General features: G+C 37.6%; 1 protein-coding gene across 3 annotated transcripts in view; it reads left to right on the forward strand.

Moving 5' to 3' along the window:
* cdh7a (cadherin 7a) overlaps positions 1–12,460 on the forward strand; it is a 128,632-nt gene that overhangs the window by 110,290 nt on the left and 5,882 nt on the right. For all 3 annotated transcript variants that reach the window (XM_077228597.1, XM_077228607.1, XM_077228615.1), the window contains 3 exons: positions 1,302–1,423; positions 7,306–7,423; positions 7,575–7,826. In XM_077228597.1, coding sequence (XP_077084712.1) covers positions 1,302–1,423; positions 7,306–7,423; positions 7,575–7,826 — 492 coding nt within the window. The remainder of the gene's footprint in view (positions 1–1,301; positions 1,424–7,305; positions 7,424–7,574; positions 7,827–12,460) is intronic.

Here is a 12,460-nt window from a genome sequence, read left to right on the forward strand (position 1 = left end):
ACTGAAATGCTCTTAATTGGTTTTGTTGTGCATTGTGAGCATGTAACGAATGTGAGGATGTACTAGCAAACAGCAGTCAGCCTACTCAAAGAATACTAGCAGCTGTGTCTGTTCTGGTTGACTGGAGGCAGTTTGCCCTCAACAGGTGTTTGCTATTGGCTTGTGCTTAAGCGCCAATACCATTTGAGATATCTACATTCATAGTTACACAACAAAAATAACCCAACGCCCTTGTGCAGTCTGTTAATTTGTTGATTGCCAAGTGCAGCATGCCTGATGGTTGAAAGTATCACCTTATTTGCTAAAAGTAGAACGAAAACTTGATTCAGATGTGCACAGGGCTTAATGTTCAAACCATTCATGTATGTACCCGAGTCGTACCAGAAAAGGCACTTTTACGTCTGCTGTTTTGGATCCGATTGCTTATAAATGGGATGATGTTGCAACTGGCCTGTATATTTTGACAGCTCATATTTGATTCAAACTCACATAAAATTCTATTACATGTATTGCAGCAGTAAATTTCCTGGAGTCTTTTTTTATAGCACTAAAAAAAGAGAAGAGAAGTGAGCAACAAAAAAAAACCCAGCAGCTAATTCCTATTTCAGTTTGCTGTATTGCATAAATCGCAGTGACTATCATGTCTTAAGATAAGATTAACTCCTCAGTGTGGTTTTGTCTCTTTTGTACCTCTGTATACAAAGGGTCAAATTGTTAGTGTAACTCAGCGTCAAATATAAATGTTTGTTTCTATGCATAAAATGGGCCAAGTGAACAAAGTTTAGGCAACCGCAGTAGGAGAAGTACATTTGCAATCGCTTGTAAGAACATCAATGGGAATATTTAAGTGGAGCCTTTAAAAGAAAGTTCAGGAGGAGAATGTTCATCTTATCCTGTCAATCTCAACGCAAGTGTAGCTAAATGGCTACTTGGCACACTCGTGTGACAACTGCTTCAGGATCCCCTCACAGCTTCTTCTCTACCTTTATTATACACTGATATATAATGAATGCACATCATAATCATACTTAATTTTTTTATACTATCCATTTTAGCTTTTTTTTTTATAACACTTTTTTTTGTGAAGTCTTTTCATAATGATGATTTAATGCCCCCAGTGAATAAACTAATGGTGACTGTGGCCAGAAAGATGGGAAGGCACATATTTAAATAAATGCGACCCATTGAGAAATGTAACCCATTTAAATTAATGAAACATATTGAAATAAATGTGTTTGTGTCCTCATGTTTTTTCATCTGTTAGCCTGTTCATGCATGCATATTTTTCTCTGTGATTTCAGTGGATCCGTCGCAGGTGGGGAAAGGAGTGGCCCTGATCACAGTGATGGACATTAATGACAATGCGCCAGTCTTTGCCATAGAGTATGAGACTTTCCTGTGTGAAAACGTTGGTCCAGGACAGGTATTGTGGCTCTTGATTCTTCAACAGAAAGGCTTTCATAGCAAGTGTGATTTCAATACTTGTATTGTGCAATTAAACAAAAAAATCTTCTCTGATACTACACAAATTAATTGTGCACTATTACTGTTGGAAGCAACTGATAAATGAGAAAAGAGATTATGTGCTGCATTGCAGTGCAGCTTAAAGGTATAGTTCACCCAAAAAATAAAATTTTGTCATCATTTACTCACCTTCATGTTGTTCCAAACCTGAATGAGTTTCTTTTTTTCTGTTGAACACAAAAAAGATATTTTGAAGAATGTTGGTAATCAAACAGTTGATGGCACTCATTGACATCCGTAGTATTTTTTTTCCTACTATGGAAGTCAATGGGTTCCATCAACTGTCTGGTTTACCAAAATTATTTTTAAAAATCTTCTTTTGTGTTCAACAGAAGAAAGAAACTCATAAATATTGTTTTTCATTAGTTTATATTTTTGATAGAACTGAATCAGAAATAATCTGGACCTTAGTGCTGATCAGTAGCCAGTAAAAAACAGCGAGAGCCACAGATGGACAAAATGATAACAACAGGATTCTAGTGACTTTCTGCTGCAGATCACTCTAATCAGGGGATCAAAACATTGTGCGCTCATGCAGAAAAAGCTTTACACCGATGCAAATGAGACAGAGGTGACTGTGGCATGAAATTGGTTTGTTGGGGTGCGTGGCATTGTCAAGTAGCCAAATGTGAGGTCCTGCAGCAGGCAATTGCTGAACACAAACACAAGCAAACCAATGGATTCCTCATTTTCGAGTCAGCAAAATGCCCTGATTCAAATACATTCTCTGTCACATTCATATTCCAATGTTTGTCAGAACGTCATTACTAAGATAAATGTGGTATAAAGGGCATTTTGAATGCCACATACTAAATGCATGGAGAAAACATTCTGGACATTTGTTCTGTCCAAATGGGAATGATAAAAGCCGCCGACAAATTTTGTGACTTGATTCACCATTGATCTAGAAAGCGCCGGGTAATGTCAGAGGACCAACACCATTGGTGAAAACAAGACTGATTCTACACACAACTAGAGGCACCTTTCCTTCTGAGAGCATTTTTTATAGCTGAAACATATGGAAGCCTGTTCCCAAAAATATCCGTTTATTTCTTAATGTCATTCATTTGTTTTTAAATATATTTTTGTACATCACATAATTTGTGACATCTTACAGTTGACTCTCATAAATGCACATTTATCTCAGAATTGAGACTATCTCACAATTGCAAATTTATTTCTCAAAGTGCGACTATTTCTTGTTTTATTTTGTATCTCACAGTGGTCACCGTGATTTTGCTACGCAATACATGTTCCTGGGTCAACATATTTTGTTGATTCTGGAACAGCATTCCTGTCCGAAAATGAGCTCCTACCCCTAAACCTAACGTACCCCTAAAATCATAGGGAAATGATAAGTGAATAACACTGATGTAGAAGAGCCTAACCATGGTTGTAAGCCTAAACTTTTCATAAACTGTGAACTCCCTCAAATTAAGTCTGATCAACTCAAACGGTTGCACCTGGTGAAATCACGTTCACCATCTCACAAAGACCTTTTTATACATAGTCAAAAAAGCAAGCTTCCATAGAAACCCCACTTAGTGATAGTAATTGTTTAATTTAAATCTCACAAATATGGTGTATATTTAGAGGAGAGTTAATAATCAAGCATTTGCAGAGGTGTTTGAAACTCTTACTCATTTAATTACGATGTTGTTTTTATTAGTGTATCAGAAATTGACTTGATCTGATCAGTTCTTTTGGGAGCAGTGAAAGAATACTGAAGGATGTTTTTCTTTTTCTTAAGAAAAAATAATCCCTCCCACAAGAGCTCCTCAAACAAAGAGAGAACAGAACTAGGCTACAGGGTTTACTGAGCATGAGATACAATCCCCTGTAGTGGCATGATTGTCTGGGCCATAACAATTAGTCCTGGCCTGTCTGTGTCCCTGAGTCACAGGGAACTGTGTTTGTTTTGCCTAAATGAAAAGGTGCTGGTGGGCTCTTTTCACAAATGCTATCGTAGCCTTGAAACGCATTGCCTAAGTCCCCCAAGAACACTCTCCATGTGTTTTGGACACCTCAGACTTCTATCACTTCTAACTTTCAGAGCTCTCTCTCATATTAGAGGCTAAATTACTTTCCTGCCTCTCCGAGGAACAGTAGAACGGTCTTTCTTTCTCTGAGTAGAGATGAAAGTGTCTGTATGTTTTCATAATGATTTAGTTTCCCCTGTGATTCATGTTCACTTCCATATCTTCAGTCAGCCATGGGAGCACTTGAGCGATGCAGCAGTGATAGGCAAATGCTGTCTTGATTGCACGGATCTCTCCTGTGATTCTTGGCATGAGGACTTTGTCCTTATCACGGCCCTTAAAACGCTGTACCTGCAGAACAGAGGCTCTCAGACATCCTGGAGTGCTTTTGGAGACCAAATCTGAAAGTCAAAGCCTTTGAATGAGGCGTTCTGGAGCTTGTAGATGAAGAATTTTGATCAGACAGAGTGTTTGCCATAAGGGACAGTATCATCAACAAACAGTGATGGCACTCTTACATTCTTTGTCACTTCAGTTCCTTGCAAAATAGTCGCAAATGCTGTTTTTTTTTTTTGATTTCTGATTTGCATCTGTGGTGAAATAGGCTCTTTTTCACCCAGCTTTCGTGCTTGCTGTTAAATTATCTTTGAGTGTATCTCCACTTTGTTGTTTTCGTACACCTCATCTGCACATTTGTAAATTTAGAGTTTCACTCCTGCTCTATCAAGAAGCCAGCCCCTCTGAAAGAGATTGTATGGAGCTCTTGAATTTAAATTCAGAATTGCCTGGAGGAAGAATGAAGTGTTGCATATAGGTGTGTGGTGCTGTTAATGAAACCAGGTTTGAGTGCAAATTTAATTCTTTCTCTTTTTTCCTATGAATTCAGAGAGCTAGATAGTGGGAAAAGTAAAAAAAAAAATCAAAGTGAGGGATGTCTGAATGACCAGTCGAAGTCCTGTATGATTAGGCTGCTTTTGTGTTTGTATGATTCCGCTCAGACGTAAGATGTGTTCTTGTGTTTTAAAGACACTACAGTAGTGCAATTTAACAAACCAGAATGCAGATTCATTTGCACTTTTTCTTATCTTGATACAGCATCATAAAAAAATAAAACGCCTCCTGCAAGACATTAAAAAATGATGCAAGCCAGGCTCTAGTCTTTTCTTCTTTAAACCAGAAGTTAGTTTGAATTATTTGTGAATGGATTATTTAAATCTTTATTATTTTAAAATTGTTTCATTTTGAAAACATTGTTAGTACATTGTTAATATCTTATTTTCATCAGAAATATTGTTTAATTAGCACATTTTGTACACGTTTTGTAGCACATCAGTCCTATTAACAATGAAAGCTGGGCCTCTAAAACATTCTAAACTTTAAAAAATGCATGAAAGATCTAGATATCGTTGTTGGATGACTAGCTGATCATAATCACCCTTCTCCAATGTATGTGATACGAGAGGGAATATTCCCCATCATTGCATTCGAGGCTAAAACAGATGGCTTGATGAAAAAGGTCCCCAGATCCCCATCCAACAAGTGCCTGTAATGGGGTCACATGCACCAAACGTATGTCTTCACCTTCGCTTCCCAGCGCAAAGCTCTTTTCTCTGTGCCCTTGGTTTCTCTTTGTTCCTAATATGCCCTTTTGAATTTCATAGAAGCTTAATACGAATTGAAGCTTCAGTCTCTAAATGAGCCAGATGATTTGTTACAGGTGATTTACCAGATTAGATTATGAGGAGTGAGAGTTTTTTTGTTTTATCTCTTTAAGGTCGTCTATATTCTGTCTTGTTTCTTTATGCCTCAGAGACACGGTCAGCAGTGGCAGGCAGACAGACTGGTGTTTTAAAGCACTCTTGTCTGTTAACTCTTCACGGGCGGTCTTACCAAACTGGGTATCCCCTTTTAAAAACCAGGTGCCACAGGGGAGATTCCTTGCCCTCCAGCCATTTTTACATGTACTGCGAAAGGAGCTTAAATCACCCATTTTATTTTCATACACTGTATATGCACTTCTTGGCTATACAAGAGCTATTTTGTGTTTTTGCAGTATTAATCTTAAAAAAAATGTATTGACTTTTCTCCTCGGTCAAATGCAAAATCAGATTTTGTTTAAGCTGTTCTGCCTTGGCAAGATGTTCTTATTCATTTTAAATGAACCCGTTGCATCAATGATTTTATCAATACACTTTGCATTCGCCTTAATGGACTATCTGTAATTAAATTTGTCAGTTTACTGTAATCAGTGCTTGGTGCTGAGGGAACATCCTGTGCTGTTTGTGTCATTTATGCAGGTTTTTAATAGTGCAACGTTTTAAAAATATTTACAGATAAATGATAAATCCGTCAGAGTTCCCATTGCCAAATACTCACTTAGTGTAAATGGGGGGAGGGCTGTTAAATAAAAATAAATGAGTTGAGAATTAAAGTGCTTAAAACTCTTGGTTAGCACAAGGTCATATTCCTCGGATGAACAAGGAAAAGATACAGAAGAGTCTGTTAGCCGCAGCTCCGCTGCATTCGGCCTGTTTGTGAGGTTTTAGGAGATTTTTCAAGCAGATTGAGTTTGTGCTGACTCCAGCCTGACACAAGGGAAGAGCTGTGCACAGTATTTAACCCAGCCAAAGCCCACAGATTAGGCCACAACAGTGTGTCAGGAGAATCTTCTTAGCGTACCACCTGATGGGTCACCCTGATATTCATCTCTAAAACGCAGCACTTTGCCCAGCTTTAGAGGGGTTTCGGTCCAGATTTAGACTGGGATGGCCCTCTACTTTGCTAAATCCCTGGATATCGTATGAGCGCCATCTCTCACAGATAGCTTACTGGCTTCGCCTATCCTCCTGATGTTGTTTCAGTGTGATTTAAACTTGTGAATTGTGTATTTGTTTCTTCCAAGTTCACCACCTTGAATTCAGCTGATGGCTGAAATTTGTTGTGTGGTGTAACATGAAAAAGAGCTGCTGATTTAACATGTTATATTAGTTAATTCATTTGGTAACACTTTACAATAAGGTTTAATTTGTTAACATTAGTTGGTTTATTAACTAATATGAGCAATACTTATTACTGTATTTGCTAATCTTTGTTAACTAATGAAACCTTATTGTAAAGTGTTACCATTAATTCTGTAAAGAAATGTGTTAAAAATGGCAAGGGTCTTGAGGTCAATATTTAAAAGATTAACTGTTAATTGTCTTAATATGTGGCTCTCATAGCAAGATATGCTGAGTGATATGTTTATACTGTTAAAAATAGTATCACAATTGAACCTACAATATTCATAGAGTAGCATCTAAATAAACTTTTTATTAAGCTCATTTGACGGATTCAGTTTGATTACATTAGGTTACATCAACAAATACAATAATGGTCAGGTCAGTTAGATATGACTGCTTGAAGAAGCCACATTATATCCAATTTGTATAGTGTACGTGTGATCAGTTAGATTGAAAAAAAATATACATTGACTTAATTCATTACATAATTAATTGACTTATTCAGTGCTTCAACTTGCCACAAAAATGTAATGTCTTAAATTACCTTCCTTGTGGTGCCTTACTGAGGAAATATTTTAATTTCATTTTTTTTTTTTACTAATTAATCAACTCATCAATTAAATAAGTCCATTCATGAAATATTCAGGTTTATCTATAATCTGAAACATTATTTGCATTCATTGTTATTGTGACAATGCAGTTTTTTGAGCGAGAGAGCTGTGGTTTCTTTTGTCTGTAGTGAGGCAATAAAAGCAGTTTTCATCTTCCTGTTCTTTACTCCCTCTTCAACACTGTCTTAGGTCATTGAAACAGTAAGTGCAGTGGATAAAGATGAACCACCCAGCGGGCATCGCTTCTTCTTCTCCCTCACTGCAGAGACAGCTGGAAACATGAACTTCACCCTTCGAGACAATAAAGGTGCGTCATTTTATAAAGACAGTTTATAGCAAATCCTTGAATCTCAGCTCTTATTTCTAAGACAGAAAAGGTTTCGTTTTATCTATTCATAGGAGTATTTTCACTTTTCACATGATATCATATGTCTTTTTCTCTCTCTTTCTCTCCGCAGACAATACCGCTTCTGTTCTAACTAAGCGGAGTGGTTTTCAGAGGAGGGAACAGGCTATGTATCGACTGCCAGTGTTGATAGTGGACAGCGGGTCCCCTGCCCTCAGCAGCACTAACACGCTGTCTATTAGAGTGTGTGACTGTGACCCTGATGGGACGCCCCAGTCATGTGGCACAGAGGCCTTCATGCTGTCAGCTGGACTCAGCACCGGAGCTCTCATAGCCATCCTGGCCTGTATCATCACCCTGCTTGGTAGGAAATACATTTATGCCTCCTGAGCACATAAAGCAATGGTTAATAAGCCTGTTTAATGAAACAAACTGACATTGACAAAGTGCTGCTTTTCTTTGTTTGCTTGCCGATCATTTCCCTTTCTTGAATAGGTCTAAAAACATATAGTCCCGCCTCAAACTCCCGCCAATGATTAAACCAGTGTTGTTGTGTCAGTCCGTTTGGGATGATCAAATCAACACACTAGCTTATTATGAAACGGCATTTAGCTTTTGCTTAATGTAAATTTTTTTCAAAATGAAACAAAATATTCTTCTGGAAATTTGAAGAAAAGGCTTTTTTGTTTTGGTCAAATGTTTTTAAAGAAATTGTTCAGCTAAGATACATTAAATTAATCAAAGGTGACGGTAAAGACATTTACATTGTTACAAACTATTTTTATTTCAAATACATGCTGTATACTAGAATGATTTCTGAAGGATCGTGTGACACTGAAGACTGGAGTAACAGCGTTGCCATCACAGAAATAAATGACATTTTAAAATAAATCTATTTTAAATAATATTGCACAATATACCATTTTTTACTTGTGAGAAAGAGAGCTCTTTCAATTGACATTTATAAAATGCTACCTACCCCAAACATTTGAACAGTAGTGTATGTTGTATTTTTTTTCTTTTGTAATCATGTCTAAGGACCAGGGCCATTTGATTACTTATTTATTAGTTATGAATAACATTTGATTGAAAATTATTTTGATTTCATGTTGTCTTTAAGCGAAAACTAATGTTTAGGTATTTGCATTTAAAAATGCCAGAGAGCATTGTGAATGCAGCTTCCAATCAAAGGATATTTTCCCAATTTTTGTTATTGTTTTATTTTTCAAGAGCATTCCTTGCATTTCCACCTCCCCCGTACTGACATTTAGCACCAATTTGGGCTGCCGTTACTTTAGAAGTGCTGGCACGACTGCTCTAGCAGTTGGGACTCGGCATGCGCTGAGAGTCTGCTTGGCCACAATTGACTTGTTTACCTTCTTACAGGGAGGCTGCAGGTCTGGATGATTACTTATTATTTGGAGCCTTATTAGCTGATTGTTTGATGAGTGACCTCTACCCCATATGTACCATTCACTTGGTCTGATTGGTTGACTGGTGTGCCTTTGTGTTGATTCGTCGACCTGAAGACTGCACAGAGGGAGTGAATGCAGTCCTGATGGTTTGATTGATTTCTTGATTATGCCATTGATAGGTTGTCTCTCAGGCTGTGATGGCGATGTGGAGATCTGTCTACGGACACAGCCACAACTCTATTTGCTGACAGATGTTGTCTCTGTCTGAGTCCTTTTATTGTGACAAGACAAGAATTTGTGTGTGTACATTTTGAACCAAACCCCAGTAATTTCCATTTTTTGATTGCTCTCTTTTTTTTCCCTGAGTGCACAGATTATGAATACGTAACAAAGGAAGCTCTTTCCACCTCTTCTGTGCCATTACATGAATAGATATGAATAGATATATTACAACTAAACAGTAGATCTGAAATAATATGTTGCAGTGAAGCTGAGTGCAATATGTTTCAATTTCACATTCCCTAAGAAAGTCTCTGCTGTTCTCACACATTACCTGGAGCACCATACATAAGATCATGATGAAGCAAACTTCCATGAGACATTAAGACTTGATTTCAGATTCAAATTCCTTTTTTTCCCTCTTATTTTCAGTACAAATCTAACTAAATGCATTGAGGTTTATGCTTAAAACATGGGAAACAACATAATAAACAGAAAAGTAAACACAATAAACTACCCTTCAAATGTTTTTGAAAGAAGACTCTTATGCTCACTAAAGCAGCATTTATTTAAACAAAATTTGAATATTAATATATGCAAATGCAATTTATTCCTGTGATGACAAAGCTGAATTTTCAGCATCATTACTCCAGTCTTCAGTGTCATATGATCCTTCAGAAATCATTCTAACATGCTGAACTGCTGCTCAAGAAACATTTCTAATTATTATCAAAGTTGAAAACGGCTTTGCTTAATATTACTGTGGAAACCATGAGACATGTTTTGCTTCTCATTGTTGTCCTTCCTCAGGTTAAATAGGAACCTCTGAGTAATCCCATCTTCACCAAACAGCACAGCTTGTGGCACACAGTAGCAGACTCCATCACTGTTTTGATTGATTGCTGTTTTGAAGTATTTATCATTTAAATGTGAGCTCAGCTAACAGCTGTAACTGATGTTAAATAGTCATTCCTGTGGTTTGCCGTCTCGTGTGAATTTAGGGATCTCCAGTGCCGCCACCCCTCTACCCCATCTCCTCCCAAACTACACAAGTTGGATTAGACCACTGCGCTGCCTGATCTGAGCAATGCAGTTATTTTTGGCAAAGAGAGTCCGGCCCCTAAGGGGCTCAAGACTGCTCACTTCAGAGTAGGAGAGCTGCAGAGGGAAAAGAATCTTCTTTTCTTCTTTTATCTTATTCAGAGTAATGAATCAACAAGCTTTTTGGCTGCTGTTGCTTTAGTTATCAAAGCAGCGCACAACTAAACCGTGCCAGGCAATGAATGATACACAAGGACATGTCATCTTTGAGTCTTTTGTCTTTTTTATCTAACAATGTACAGTACAAAAGAGTTTCTCCATTATGGGATTTTTTCACCCAGAAATGAAAATATTGTTATTTCACCCCTGCATGACTCTTTTGTGCTGTCACTGAACACAAAATTAGATTTTTTAAAGAAAGTTCACGCTACACTTTTTAATATACATTCTTAAAAATAAAGATTCTTTTTTGGCATCTATGGTTCCATAGACAACCTTTAGAAACATTCCACAAAAAGTTTTTTTTTATATATAGTGGAATTAAGGTTCTTTGTTAATAAAATGTAAATTTCACTAAGAAAAAAATGGGTCTTTTAAGAACTGTTTGCTGAAAGGTTCTTTGGGGAACCCAAAATGGGTCACATCACTGCGAAAACCCACTTTTGGAGCCATAGTTTAATGACGATGAAGCCATATGATAGCTTTGTGTGAGGAAAAAAAATTGATTGAATGTCATACCTTGACAGTTGGTCACCATTCACTTCCATTGAATGGTAAAGAGCATCTTGGATGTGCTATAAATAATAATCCCTTTAGAAACTCATGCAGGTTTAGAACGACATGAGGCGAGTAAATGATGACAGATTTTCAGGTAAACTCTCTATTGAATGCTTTCCTAGTGTCATTACAACATCTCAGTCACACTATCAAGCCCAAGCATTGATAATGGTTAAAAAAATGTCAAAAGATGGGATCTGTAAACACATTGCTATTTATCAGTGTTTGCATAAAGTAATCTAAAGGATTTCTGTAGCGCATATCACTGATGACACCCGCTGTGTCATTCTAGTTGTTCTGAGAGAAACCTTGTGCTCATTATTCCAGTCTTAGGTGGAGGAATACAGAGAGGTCAGGTAAGCCCGAGGCGCTCTGATACATTCATGTCAACAGGTCACACTCGCAACATTGACATCACCTTTTCAATTTCTGCTCGACCGATTGCAGGGCATCTTGTCTTCCAGGCGTGCTTCACTATGGCCTGCAAGACGGTGCAAGTGGACGGCAGTCAGTAATACTTATGAGGGCCCTTAAGGCGATGCACTGTGCTCTTGCATCACCAAGAATAAATCATATTTTATTTTGCAGATAATGTCACCGCTGTGAAAACGCAGGGACAGACAGGTGCCATAAAGCACAAACACCTTGTGTTGGGCAGCGGCATAAATGTCAACAGCCAGATAGATCCACATATCGCCGGTATATCTTGATTAGTCTTCACTGCCCTGGGCTATTGGCAGTAGTAGAGATATGTGAAGGGAACGCATGAGACCGAGAGAAAGAGAGGGAGGGAGTGAAAGAGAGAATGACGGGCAGTGCATAATCTAGTAGTCGCTGCCTCATTTTTAAGAGGTCGATGAGAACGAGGCCCCCACAAAATATCCCACTTGTTGTTTAATTGATTCTGGATGACGGATTGTTTTCTCAATCCAATTACTGCAAATTGAGGATAATGTTAAATTGATCTGCTGCTCCCGTTGAACATCCATCTTGTGTCAAAACTGCAGAGTGGGTAAATCAAGCCTTAAAGTGGGCACAGTCTGTAACAGTTAAGTTTTAAGACTGCATTAGATCTATATAACTCTTCATAACAATGGCTTAAAAAATACAAACCCTGCACTCTCGTGGTTTTTTTTAATTTAGTTTTTTACAGGATTTAAGGACACAACAGCTTGTTACTGCGCAGAACCCTTAAAGAGACTTTCAAAGAGATCTTAGTACCTTATTTTCCCCTAAGCTTCATATATAGTGCCAGGAGGGTACATACTACTACTAAAAGGTACAAAGTTATCTCTTTAAGGGTACTGACCCAATGACAAGCTGTTGCAGTCCTAAGGGTACAATTTTTCTACAGTTTTTTCTGACATTGTGTGTCTTTTAAAGAACTCTTTTAATATCGGTTTGTTAACCAACAGGTTCACATTGTCTCTAATAAAACAATGCTTCACACAAAATTAGATTTTAGCAAAATAAAAGTTTCTGTTTTAAACCGAGTTGCTTTGAGTTTAAAAGACAAATAACCCGTTTTCATGTAGAAATACAATTC

Source organism: Siphateles boraxobius, unplaced genomic scaffold, assembly GCF_051911475.1.
Source record: "Siphateles boraxobius isolate OS27281-9 unplaced genomic scaffold, OSU_SipBor_1 1, whole genome shotgun sequence".
In the NCBI taxonomy this organism is placed as follows: Eukaryota; Metazoa; Chordata; class Actinopteri; order Cypriniformes; family Leuciscidae; genus Siphateles; species Siphateles boraxobius.